Here is a 13,678-nt window from a genome sequence, read left to right on the forward strand (position 1 = left end):
TGGGGAGCTACTGGGGCATCTTTGGAGACACAGATCTTTACTGCTAAAGGGCTGTGGTTGCCTTGGGCTGGTACAGAAGCACAAAACAATGTACAACACTAGCTACTTCTTTGGTTATGCTTTAGTTCTCCTTTAAACATACTGTTGTGGCCCTCAAAGATCCTCAAAGTATGTGACACTACCTTTATAGCAATTACAGATCCCTGTGCGTTTTTGGAATGTATCATGCCTCACCAAATTCTGCATAGTTAGTTACATAGTTACACAACATCACCCGGCAGTGCATTCCACAACCTCACTATCCTGACTGTGAAGAACCCCCTACTTTGCTTCAAATGAAAGTTCTTTTCTTCTAGTCTGAAGGGGAGGCCTCTGGTACGGTGATCCACTTTATGGGTAAAAAGGTCCCCTGCTATTTGTCTATAATGTCCTCTAATGTACTTGTAAAGTGTAATCATGTCCCATCACAAGCGCCTTTTTTCCAGAGAAAACAACCCCAACCTTGACAGTCTCCCCTCATAATTTAGGTGCCAGTGGCATGACTATGGGGACAGTTTTAGGGTACAGCAGATATCCAATATCTGGTTCCAAAATAATTCTCTGTCCAGGCATGTTTAGATTATACTCTAGAAGGAAATCACTTCACTTTGGGTCTTCAGTCAGCTGTGAATATAGTCTGCACCTTACAGCCCTGCATAGGCTTCACATGTGATCCACCCATTGGCCATAACTGAGAAATGAGCTGCCAATTTGGTGAGATGACCAAATAAGCAGGTCATTGTTGAATCTTATAAAAAAAGTGGTCTAGCTTTTGCTAGATTGACTGGAGGAGAGTTCTAACCGTGAGTGCAGATCAAGCTTGGCAATCAGGGAGAATTGCAGTGGCTTCTGCTGAGGTCCAGACTGGGTTTCAAAATAGACCCTGAATCCCTGACATTTCAAGTACACAAAGGTCCGAAATGCCCCCTACCAACCAAGTGAGTGTCTATGGCATCCTAAAGCAGCCCCTCTGGTAGAGTCCTGCGCGGACTCAGTTTCTAAGAACCGACCCCAACCTGCAACCCGAACCGCGAACCGCATATTTACCCACTTTGAACCGCTACCCTATACGCATACCCTATACAATTTTTTTGTGGGTAACACGCAACCCGCTACAGGACTCTACCCTCTGGTATTCACCAGAATCCACACATAACCAGTCTGGAACTGCAGATGTCAAAAACTACTAACTGTCTGAAGAACAACTTTCCTGCATGGATTTCATTTGGGTCTTTAGAAACAGCACCCTCTTATGATCACACATAAAAAAATCTAAAATCACTAATCTAAAAATCCGCAGAAAGACTATTTTAAAACATACTGCAGAAATTTCCCAGTGGATTATATTCGTGTGATTCAACATAATGGAATTTGTAAAGAGTATCAACCAATAAAATAGTTGAAACAAAACAGTGGGGGAGAAAAAGTAGAAATCAGATCTATGCAATGCCGCTGAGAGCCAACACATTTCACTTCTGATTAATCCTTACTGGTGGTTCAGCAAAATGACTTGTGAAATCTCATGTTGCCTTCAGATTTCCCAAATAAACTGCCGTTTTAAAGCTCTCTGAGCTCATCATTTAAGGAAAGACCACCACTCAAAGAGCCAGAATTCAGCCCAGTAAATTCCCTCGTTAGCCATGCGATAACGTGACATTTCAACAGCTTCCAGATCTCCTAGTGGGATAGATTTTATCGTGATTGTATTACATGACTCTTAAAACAAAACATCTGTAGCAGACGGCAGCTGAGACCACCTTTTATATAATGTATATCTGTGTCTATGCGCCTGCCCTTGAGACAGACTTTCTCTTTAAAGGAAAACTATACCCCCAAAATGAACACTTAAGCAACAGATAGTTCATATCATATTAAGTGGCATATTAAAGAATCTTACCAAACTGGAATATATATTTAAGTAAATATTGCCCTTTTACATCTCTTGCCTTGAGCCACCATTTTATGATGGTCTGTGTGCTGCCTCAGAGATCACCTGACCAGAAATACTGCAGCTCTATCTGTAACAGGAAGAAGTGTGGAAGCAAAAGACACAACTCTGTCTGTTAATTGGCTCATGTGACCCAACATGTATGGTTTGTTTGTGAGTACAGTGAATCCTACTATCCCAGGGGGTGGCCCTTATTTTTTAAAATGGCAATTTTCTATTTATGATTACCCAATGGCACATACTACTAGAAAAGTATATTATTATGAAAATCGTTTATTTACATGAAGCAGGATTTTACATATGAGCTGTTTTATGCAATATCTTTTTATAGAGACCTACATTGTTTGGGGGGTATAGTTTTCCTTTAATAAAAATGGGACAAATAGGCCACGTTTTCTTTCCTCAACCTCTGTCTGTCTCCACTGCTCTATACACACACACACATGTACATATGTTCATTTCCTGAGCTGACCAGTTAGTGCAAGCATGTATGTATGTCAAACACAGGGAGCAAGTGACTGCACGGCTAATCTCCTGGAAGATTGGATGTGTGCATGTTTGCAAAGCTCAGAGATTTCCTCAACAGCAACTTTATCCCTTGAATAAATGCACAATTTGCTGCTCGCGATAAGGGCCCTTACACACAGGTGTTTTGAGCTGCGTTCTGGTTTCATGCGGTCAGCGCAGGTTGAGACGCAGACTCACACAGATGTATGTAAGTGTCGAACGCAGGTTGAGATGCAGACTCACACAGACGTATGCATTTAAAGGGATACTGTCATGGGAAAAATATTTTTTTTTCAAAATGAATCAGTTAATAGTGCTGCTCCAGCAGAATTCTCCACTGAAATCCATTTCTCAAAAGAGCAAACAGATTTTTTTATATTCAATTTTGAAATCTGACATGGGGCTAGACATTTTGTCAATTTCCCAGCTGCCCCAAGTCATGTGACTTGTGCTCTGATAAACTTCAATCACTCTTTACTGCTGTACTGCAAGTTGGAGTGATATCACCCCCTCCCTTTCCCCCCCCCCAGCAGCCTAACAAAAGAACAATGGGAACACTCAATAGTAAAAACCCATGTCCCACTGAGACACATTCAGTTACATTGAGAAGGGAAAACAGCAGCCTGCCAGAAAGCATTTCTCTCCTAAAGTGCAGGCACAAGTCACATGACTTGAGGCAGCTGGGAAATTGACAAAATGTCTAGCCCCATGTCAGATTTCAAAATTGAATATAAAAAAATCTGTTTGCTCTTTTGAGAAATGGATTTCAGTGCAGAATTCTGCTGGAGCAGCACTATTAACAGATTCATTTTGAAAAAAAATGTTTTTCCCATGACAGTATCCCTTTAATGCATTTGGACAAAATAGTCGTACATTTAAAAATTGTCGCTCGCGTCAAAAATTGTCGCACGGTAAAATAATTTTGACTCCCATTGACTTCAATGCAGTTTCGCTAAATATTCGGCAAAGCGAAACAGCCCAGATTCGCCCATCACTACTTATTATAGCAGCAAGATCAACACTTGACCATCCTGCTGTTGCACACTACTTTTCCCAGCTCCTCTGCTCTCTTGTATTGTAACTCGCAAAATCATAGAAAACTAATGTTTCATATTCCTGCACTATTAGGGAAGATTTTTTGCTGCTAGTAGAAAGGTCCAAGATTCTACCTATGGATTAAATTACCTATTCATGATGGTCGAATCTGTCCCGTTTCGCTTTGCTGAAAAATTCACGAAGCGGCGAAAAATTTGCGAAAGGCATTGAAGTCAATGGGCGTCATAATAATTATGACGTGCAACAATTTTGATGCGAGCGACAATTTTTATATGCACAACTATTATCCAAGTGCATTAAAGTCAATTGGGGTCCAAATAATTTTGATGTGGGACAATTTTCCACGGCTACTTTTTTTGCTGCAGTTTCGTAAAAGCATTCACGGGTGGTGAAACGTGAAAATTTGCCATGAATCCATGCTTGTTGAATAAATTCGCCCATCACCACTAACTAAACCAATAGCTTAAAAAGTTAATTCACTGTATATACTCCCAAAAACATATACATGTATGGGATCCGTTATCCGGAAACCCGTTACCCAGAAAGTTCTGAATTACGGAAAGGTCGTCTCCCATAGACTCCATTATAATCAAATAATCCAAAATGTTAAAAACGATTTCCTTTTTCTCTGTAATAATAAAACAGTCGCTTGTACTTGATCCCAACTAAGATATAATTAATCCTTATTGGAAGTAAAACCAGCCTATTGGGTTTATTTCATGTTTATATGATATACTAGTAGTCTTACGGTGTGAAGATCCAAATTACGGAAAGACCCCAGGTCCCAATGATTCCGGATAATAGGTACAATACCTGTATATATAGAAATAAATACACAGAGTGGCCTACATGCTAGGGAGAGAAGAGAAACATACAGCCCATCTCTCTTGGTGCTTTTTACTCCATAGGAGAGAGATGAAGCGAGGAGCCTTTGGCATTAATAAAAGTCTCAACATTTGCAACAGGTCTAGTAACCCTTAGCAACCAGTTAGTATTTGTTACCTGACTGGAAGCAAAAATTACATTTCCAGCTATGGGGTTACAAGGCTTGGTGTAAACTTTTCAACTTACCCTTTATGAACTGTTTCCTGTCCATGTGCTCAGCTCCATTTTTTACTACAAGAGATCCACTTGTAGTAAGAGAGGCAAAAGTTTATATACCTGGACAGTTAGTCCTTTGCATGGCTAATTGGGGGTACATAGTAGGGTCTCTTGATATATCTTTGAGTACAAAATTAAGGAAATGCTGAATCTGACACATGGAGTTTTAGTTGGCAGTCACCTTTTGTCATAACTATTTTATGTTATTGAATTCAATGTTAGGACTTGGTAGAGAGATTGGGACCTAATAGATTATGTCTAGACTTTAAGGCTCTGGTTTATATTGAATCTTGGGGCATTATGATTTAATGTTAATTTCTGCCAGTAAACATGCTGCTGGAGCCCTAAAAGCTCTTCTATGTCTACATCTTTGGGTCTTTTCATGTTACAAAATGATAAAATCTACAAGTCAGAGATAAAGGAATAATCTTTTTATCTTATGTCAATATACATCTCTGCCCTTCAGACTTGCTCCAAAGGTCGCCACAAATACTGAGCGTGTCAATAATAAGAACCAAGGCATCTATTAAAGATTAGCTCTGCGCATTGACCATTCATGGAAGTTTGTGGATTTTTGTTGAAATTATTTTGTCTTTAATGTTCAGCAAGGCTACCAGAAGCCAGGGGATATAAGATAGATAAGAGGTAGGTGTGCAAGGTGGGTGTCCTTACGTAATAAGAAAGAATGGCTAAAGTCAGAATATATGAAAAGCTGAAATATTGTAAGGAATAGTTGTTGGAAATGCTGCCATCTAATTTACCAGAGGATTGTCAGAATGCAGCCTGTAGGGATCCTAATTTTAATTTGCCCTGCCCACTACAACCCAGGCAAATAATGTGACTCTGGGAATATATAAAGGCCTCTCCCTTCACTGCCTGGTTATCCCTGATGCATATGCTGACAATATCTAAAATTGCTGTATGATGTGTCCTTTAAAAATGCTTGGTTGCTGTGAGCTATAGCGGCCACATAAGCGAATAAATCAGGGTATCTAAATAGAAGAACCATGAGGAAGTTTAGACAACTTCCTAAGCAGTGAGGAGTTATACTTACAGTTAGTGATGGGTGAATTTGCGCCATTTCGATTCGCCGAAAAATTCGCAAATTTCGCGCGAAATTCTCGAAATGGCGAAAAATTCGCGAAACTACGTGTTTTTGACGCCGGCATCCGTTTTTCGAAAAAATAATTATTCGCTGGCGGCGAAACGCGCAAATTCGCCGCGAATTCGCGCCTGGCGATTTAATTCGCCCATCACTACTTACAGTTATACTTATCAGGATCAGCAGCTGCAGTTAATATAAAGAAAATGCAGACCATAAATATATAATTGGGGGGTTATGGTGAAAGGTCCTGCATTTGCCCTATGATGTCAATATATCTTCATTATACATATAAACTGTCACACCTGCTGTCTCCACTGCTAAACATATCAAGGGGAAACAGGCAGGGCTGGATTTATATAGCGGGCACCCCTAGACCCACTGCTGTTCGTCATCCCCTCCCAAATTTTCATCATCGGGACTGCAGCGCAGCAATGGAGATTGGCGCACGGGAAATGTAAAAAACGATTGTATCTCCTGCTCACCCCCAGTGTTTCTGAATCAGTGTGAATGTGGTTGGGTAGCATGCCGCCCCCCTAAAATCCTGCCGCCCTAGGCCTGGGCCTTGGTGGCCTTGCCACAAATCCAGGCCTAAAAACAGCCTCGGGTATAGAGCCTGTGCTAGAGACGGTAAAGCTTCGCTAACTATCCTTTTGAATAACAACTTCGTCCCATTTTGACCAGTCATCACTCTGCAGCCATTTTTAGTACACTGCCTTTACATTTCTACTTCCACATGGCCTTGCTGGGGTTCATCAATGAAGCACATGGTTGTAGTGAAGTGAGAGCCCTAAATTATTTGTATAAAAGAACAGTAAAAATCTGGAAAGGAAGCCATGCTTTGCTTTAAGATCTTCTATTTCGTGGAATACCCTCTTGGTTTGACCTGGTAACAAGGTAGTTAGGATCAACATATACCCTGGATGTGCTTTAAAACCAAGTTGGAGAGCTTCAGCCTAAAGAAAAAAAAACTAGAAAGAAACTTGGCTTCATTCCCAGGATTCCTCCTACTTTGCATACAGATTAGGCAGGGGGTATTTCTCACTGCAAATGTGCCGTTGGTGTGAAACCAATCGTCTGCTTTCACATATGCTGATTAGAAAATCCTGCACTACCCTGATGAGCCCTAATATGGGCAAAACTAGTCTGTAGCTGGAATCTGAGCAGCACCTTTCCCTGATTTTGATTTGATATACAGTGGCAAAGCATCAGCCTAGAAGGAAACCCATGATAATAGAACTTTTTTAAAGATAAAATAATCTTTCCCCGGATTCCTACAGATTTACTAAAATTTAGGGATGCACCGATTCACTATTTTGGATGCGGCCGAACCCCTGAATCCTTTGCGAAAGATTCAGCCGAATACGAACTGAATCCGAATCCTAATTTGCATATGCAAATTAGTGGATAGGAGAGGAAAACATGTTTTACGTCCTTGTTTTGTGACAAAAAGTCATGTGATTCCCCTCTCTGTCCCTAATTTGCATATACAAATTAGGATTCAGTTGGGCAGAAGGATTCGGCCGAATCCTGCTGAAAAAGGCAGAATCCCAACCCGAATCCTGGATTCGGTGCATCCCTACTTAAAGTATACAAATATACCAGGTTACAGTTGTCAACACTATACAGTATGCAAAATCTAGCTAATAAACTATTCAATGCTGCTAGGGTGCTGCCAGGCCCAGACTGGCAATCTGTGGGTTCTGGCAAATGCCAGAGGGGCTGCTATAAGGTCCCATAGAAAGTCAGTATTTAGTGGTCTGGTGGGGCTGTTTGGGCCTCTATGTGAGCTGATTGGGCCTCTGTGTACCTGAAATGCCAGGGCCTATTTCTATTCTCAGTCCGGACCTGGGTGCTGCCATGTATAATGATCTCACTCCTGTTTTCAAAGATGTTTTACTGTGAATAAGTCTTTTTGTGCATTCTTGTGTTCTGTATAACGAGAGTAGCATCATATCTGTTTTGTCTGCACTTAGAGAACAAGAAAGAGAAGCCACGCCCCCCCACTCCAATGAACTCAGCAGGAGCTTTATCACTTTATCCATAGCCGATTTCCAAGCATATGGCAAGGGCTGGGGGTACCTGACTGCTTGAATAGGACTCAGTATGTGCAGCTTATTCTTTCGCTCTCTAGGGAAGGTTGCAAATTACAATGGGGTCTCTGGCAGGCAGGGATTAAATATATTTTTTAAGAAATGTCTAATTACCATTTACCAATTAAATGTTACATAGTAGAAATGTTTCTTATTAGACTTATTAAGCATAACACTTTTTTATTCTTTCCAATATAAAACTAATTTCTCTTTGTTCTACTAGGAAATGTATTAAATCTACAAGGTTTTTAGCATTGATGAACTTCAAGTTAAATGGCATTTCCGACAGCAAATTCCGGCTTTCTGCTGTTGGCACAGTAAAGAAAAATGACATATTTGTAGGTTATACTTTATAATTCAGTAGTCACAATATTCATCCTGTAAAGTAACTTGTTTAAAACATGACCAGTTGAATGGCACTAGTTAGCTATGGTTGTTTAATGTAAGAGATCATCCTTGGGGGTAAATGACATTGCACAGCTAGCAAAAAAAAGATAAAATAGAATAAAATTAAAGTCTGCAAATTCACACTTTCGCCAGAATTATTGCAGAATTCCTTATTTGATAGAGAATGTGTTTCATTATGCATCATCTGAGGATATTTAAAAATACACTAGTTAATTTAAACAGATAGCATTACATGTGTTTTATCTCTTTTTGGACTACTTGGCATTTTAGAAGTAATTGTAGTCTGCCAGCACCCACTCGGATCAAAATCAGAGAGCACAATGTCTGGTTCATTAGCGCCATCTCGTGGCCAAATAAAAATCTTCCCCTTTCCCTTTGCCTCATGCTCCACTGATCCAATATAAAGCTAAGCCAAGCTGACAGTGTGAAGTCTAACCCCAGGGAGCACAGCCTTTTCCATAGTACACTTTCTAATTCCACTTTTCTCTTACTCAAACCCAATGAATTATTCAAGAAGTGGATATATTTCAGATCTATGTATCGTTATAAAAAAAAAAAAGTATCTTTTTTTTTAATGATCTCACTTCTTTCCTTGAATTCCCGGCTTACTCGTCATCAGTCATGTTGTGTGGGTGCATATCTCAGGCAATGTCTAATTAACCCACTCGCTGCCAGCTCTTTGTAACGATCTGCTATACAAGAACAGCTTGCCGGTGCATTTTTCTGCATACAGTCAATACAAAGCGTTCAAGTGGTGTGGTCCCTACAGGTTTAATTCATCTCAGTGCGACAATAATGGCTTCACACATTACATGGTCTGTTGAGCCCTCTAAGGCTGCCTTCCCCTTTATTTATTTATAAATAAACCTGCGTGATTTGTGAGGCTCTGCTTCGTTCTGTGAGCCTTGAAACCAGGATTTTAATTTGGGGTTTTTGTCCAGTGCCCCACCCAGGGTATAATTATTATAAGAGTCACTGTTATTGTTGTTAATTGTTTGGGGTGGGGTTACTGCATGTTTTAAGCGTATTGTGGACAGCATTTTAGAATTCTGAGCTACAATAGGCAACTGTCCTTACACGCTTAGGAAATAGCTGCTGTATCCTGAATCAGGCAGAGAGAGGGAAGAGTTGAAATACCAAGTGAGACCCCCCTGCCCCCCCCCAGAGGGTGTGTAGTCTCATATGAGGTGTTCTGCAGCTCCAAGCAGACATCTACCTAACAGCAGGCTATGGGTTGCTTCCAGTAGATAGGCTATAGGTAAGTGTTCAAACCAAACAGCCAATATACACTATATTTTAGAGACAAACAGCCTCCTTTGCACAGACATAAATCATATAAAGCGACTGAGACAAAAAAAACGCTCTCTTAATTTCTAAGATTCAGGAGCCGATTGGCATTCAACATTTCACCTATACAGAAGAAAGGTATGATCAAAGAGAATTGATGTGCTTCTTATACAAACAACTCTCCATGCACAATAGTTCCTTCTGACCCTGACTGTAATGTAAATGAGTGTTTGGTTTTCTTCCTTTTCCCCAAGGTGGCTGTAGAGAAAGTTCAGAGAGAGATTGGTGCTGATTGATGATTAGGGGATAACCCCCCCCCCCCCCCCCCCCCGCAAGTTCCTATAGACTTCTCTCTAGAGTTAGAAATTCCTCTTCATTAATAAGTTGTAGGGAAGAGATGACTCCACTGGATGGCAGAGACAGAAAACCCTCCATTGGAGACCGCTGGGGCAGCCACGCTTCTCACCACCTTCCAGGCTGCACTAACTTGCTTAAATATTTCATGGCCTTGAGTAATGGCCCTGACTCCTCTGATCAAATCAGAAGGCAATGTAGGTTCAACAGTAAAGCTGAGGTTTCCTACATAGCTACTTGCCTTCAATTTGTTCTCTCACTTTGTTTCTATATTGTTCTTAATAATGTGCATGAAGATGCATGAGCAGTTGCAGAGAGGTGACAACTGAGAGAGCTACATATGCATTAGTAAAAGGAAGAATTGTGAGGTTGCTGTTTTTATCTTTCACATAAGAGATGAATCAATGTGGCTTAATCTGCGACCCCTCAAGCAAAAAGTTCCATTGATATTCTCACCATGCCAACTCCTTTTATGGGGCTCAGACAGATATTAATGTTAACCCTTGCAATAAGGTTCTAACTAGTCTTAGTACAATAAGTCCCTGCTCTAGACACATTGGGGTAAGTGACCAACCTGCCCCTGGCAACTTATATTTCATATCATAGCTTCCTTGAAAAGTGGGTAGTAGCCAGCGGCTCCTTGTTCCTGGTGCTAAAATCTAACGGTGCCGCTGTCCCTGGTGCTTAAATCCAACGGTGCCCTCCATTGCCAAACTAACGGTGCCACTGTCCCTGGTGCTGAAATCTAACGGTTCCTATGTCCCTGGTGCTGAAATCTAGCGGTGCCCTCCATTGTCAATCTAACGGTGCCGCTGTCCCTGGTGCTGAAATCTAACGGTGCCGCTGTCCCTGGTGCTGAAATCTAACGGTGCCGCTGTCCCTGGTGCTGAAATCTAGCGGTGCACTCCATTGCCAAACTAACGGTGCTGTTGTCCATGGTGCTGAAAACTAACGGTGCCGCTGTCCCTGGTGCTGAAAACTAACGGTGCTGCTGTCCCTGGTGCTGAAAACTAACGGTGCCGCTGTCCCTGGTGCTGAAACCTAACGGTGCCGCTGTCCCTGGTGCTGAAATCTAGCGGTGCCCTCCATTGCCAAACTAACGGTGCTGCTGTCCCTGGTGCTGAAAACTAACGGTGCCGCTGTCCCTGGTGCTGAAAACTAACGGTGCTGCTGTCCCTGGTGCTGAAAACTAACGGTGCCGCTGTCCCTGGTGCTGAAATCTAATGGTGCCACTGTCCCTGGTGCTGAAATCCAGCAGGAACTGCAACAATTTGCCACGAGCCCACATCCACACCCAGCTAATCCCAGCAGCTGCCTATACTTACACACTGCATGGAGTGTAAGCTCCCAGGTCTGGGCTATATATGTTTGCACACATGGTATACACAGAGTGACACTTACCTTGCCTCTTCTCCTCAAGAGATGACTGGTAAATCCAAAAATGATCTCTGAGTCCAGGCAGAGGGCACCTATGTCCAGCAGGCTGGGGTTTTTCCTTGCCAGGGCAGACTGATCGGATGAATTATCACAAGCCATAGTGTGAGATATCCTGAGCGATAGAAACGCGCTTTATCCCTTCATTGCGATGAATTGTGCGACAGGATTGTGTTTTTGTTCTGTCCAGAATCCTCTGACTTTCCCACTAAGCGCACCTTGGATATGAGCTCATAGTATATAATCACCACTCCCTGTAATGTCCCAGCAGGGCTGCAGCCAACTCCAGCAAAGACACCAGACACAGCCATCAGCAGCCGCACCGACGTGTGACTACAATGTGTGAGCGACCGCGATCAGCGCCTATACCATCCATTCATTTCCAGCCGTGCCCCTGACTCTGCCCGCGGGGGATGTTGCCATCATAAAGTAGGAGGCAGCCATAGCCACACCTGAGACACAGGCAAAATAAAAAGCACTTGGTAGTGGGAGAAAGTAATAAGCACTTAAGTCACTTACAGAAGCCACACTGAATGCCGTGTGTTAATCAGGTGATAATGGAAGTGCACCTCATGCAATAAAACTCTCTGTGCAATAAAATCAGCAATACGGATGGAGGTTGTGAGGAGCAGCACGTGGAGCTGATAATCCCTGCATAGAGTGGCCGCTCACTTGCCTCCCTGTCCCCAGTGTGATGGGACTCCAGGCTCAGGAGCGCTCTCTCTCTCTCTCTCGACTGCCGCTAATTGCTGACTGTCAGCGCTCAGTTGAGGAGCCAATCCCAGCGGGGCTGTGTCCTGAGCTCGTGACGTCAGCGTCGCACCAGCAGCAGAGTCCCCGGCAGACACTTACTGGTTTCTCTCCCACCTATTGGCAGGGAATCGAGCCCTTTCTTGTAATCTGCTCCGTGCAAATGACTGAGCTCTTGTAGCTCATCAAATACATGTAGGGTCAGGGCACACAGGCAGATTCGGGGAGATTAGTCGCCCAGCAACAAATCTCCTCTTCTTTGGGGCAACTAATCTCCCTGAACTGATGCCCTAGGCAACCTGGCTGGGCGCAGGCATGCGCAAGTTGACGCCCGCCCAGAAGCGCTAATTTGCGTGCATGAATGCATTAGTCGCCCAACGGCAAATCTCCTCTCCTAATCTCGTCAAACTGCCTCCCGCCGGCTAAAATGTAAATCGCCTGCGATGGCACTTGCAGCGATTCATTTTCTGAAGTTGCCTGAAATTGCCTCACGAGGAAACTTCAGGCGACTTTGGAAAATGAAGCGCTCCAGGTGCCACCCCGCCGGCGATTTACATTGTAGCCGAGTCGACGGAAGGCAGTTAGAGGAGAGGAGATTTGCTGCCGGGCGATCATGCACGCAAATTAGCGCTTCTGTACATGCGTGCGGGTGTCAACTCGCGCATGCACACGCTCAGCCAGCGCCGCGCCCAGCCAGGTTGCCTAGGGCATCTGCCCGGTGTGGCCCGGCTCTGCCCCTAATATAAATGCATTAAAAGGTTAAAGGGGTGTTTCACCTTTAAGTTACCGTTTTACATGTTATAGAATGGCAATTCCAAATTTTCTTCATTATTTATTTTTTTATAGTTTTCTAATTATTTGTCTGTTCCTTCTGACACTTTCCAGTTTTCAAAAGGGTGTCACTGACTCTATCTAAAAAACGAATGCTCTGTAAGGCTACAAATGTATTGTCACTGATATTTTTCATAACTGATATCTCCATTCAGGCCCTCTCCTATTCATATTCTGGTCTCTTATTCAAACCAGTGCACGTTTGCTAGGGTCAATTGGACCCTAGCAACCAGATTACTGACACTGCAAACTGGAGAGCTGCTGAATAAAAAACTAAGTAAATCAAAAAACACAAATAATATAAACCAATTGCAAATTGTCTCAGAATATCACTCTCTACATCATACTTAAATTTAACTCAAAGGTGAACAACCACTTTAACTCTGAGCACCAACAAAGGAAACTCAGGTTAACAAGTGCCTTGCCCTGGCTGGCACCTACATGGAGTCACTAGCCAACCAGTGATGCAATGGGGGGCTGCACCTTCATGCTAATAAAATCAATTATTCAGCCCATGCGTCGGATCAATCAGATCAGTTCAATATGGCGATCAATGTCTGTATGGCTAAAATTGAACTATAAGACTCATTTACAAATGCAGACTCAAACTGACACTTAAATGCAGACTGTTAAACACTATTAACAAAGGTTAATTGAATTGAGTGCATGCAAGGTAAGTGACCCAAGGAAACACAAAGAAGCATTACAATTAATACCTGCTTTGAGCTGGTGGTAAATTCAGGGTTGTGTCAGCACATTGGGGCAAAT

General features: G+C 42.6%; 1 protein-coding gene across 1 annotated transcript in view; it reads right to left on the bottom strand.

The window, feature by feature from the left end:
- kif26a.S (kinesin family member 26A S homeolog) overlaps positions 1–12,020 on the bottom strand; it is a 131,565-nt gene extending 119,545 nt beyond the window's left edge. Inside the window, exon 1 of the mRNA XM_018232311.2 lies at positions 11,297–12,020. Within this exon, the coding sequence (XP_018087800.1) occupies positions 11,297–11,431 (135 nt within the window). The 5' untranslated portion in view covers positions 11,432–12,020. The remainder of the gene's footprint in view (positions 1–11,296) is intronic.
- Positions 12,021–13,678: the final 1,658 nt, after the last annotated feature.

This window comes from Xenopus laevis, chromosome 8S (genome assembly GCF_017654675.1).
Source record: "Xenopus laevis strain J_2021 chromosome 8S, Xenopus_laevis_v10.1, whole genome shotgun sequence".
Lineage (NCBI taxonomy): Eukaryota > Metazoa > Chordata > Amphibia > Anura > Pipidae > Xenopus > Xenopus laevis.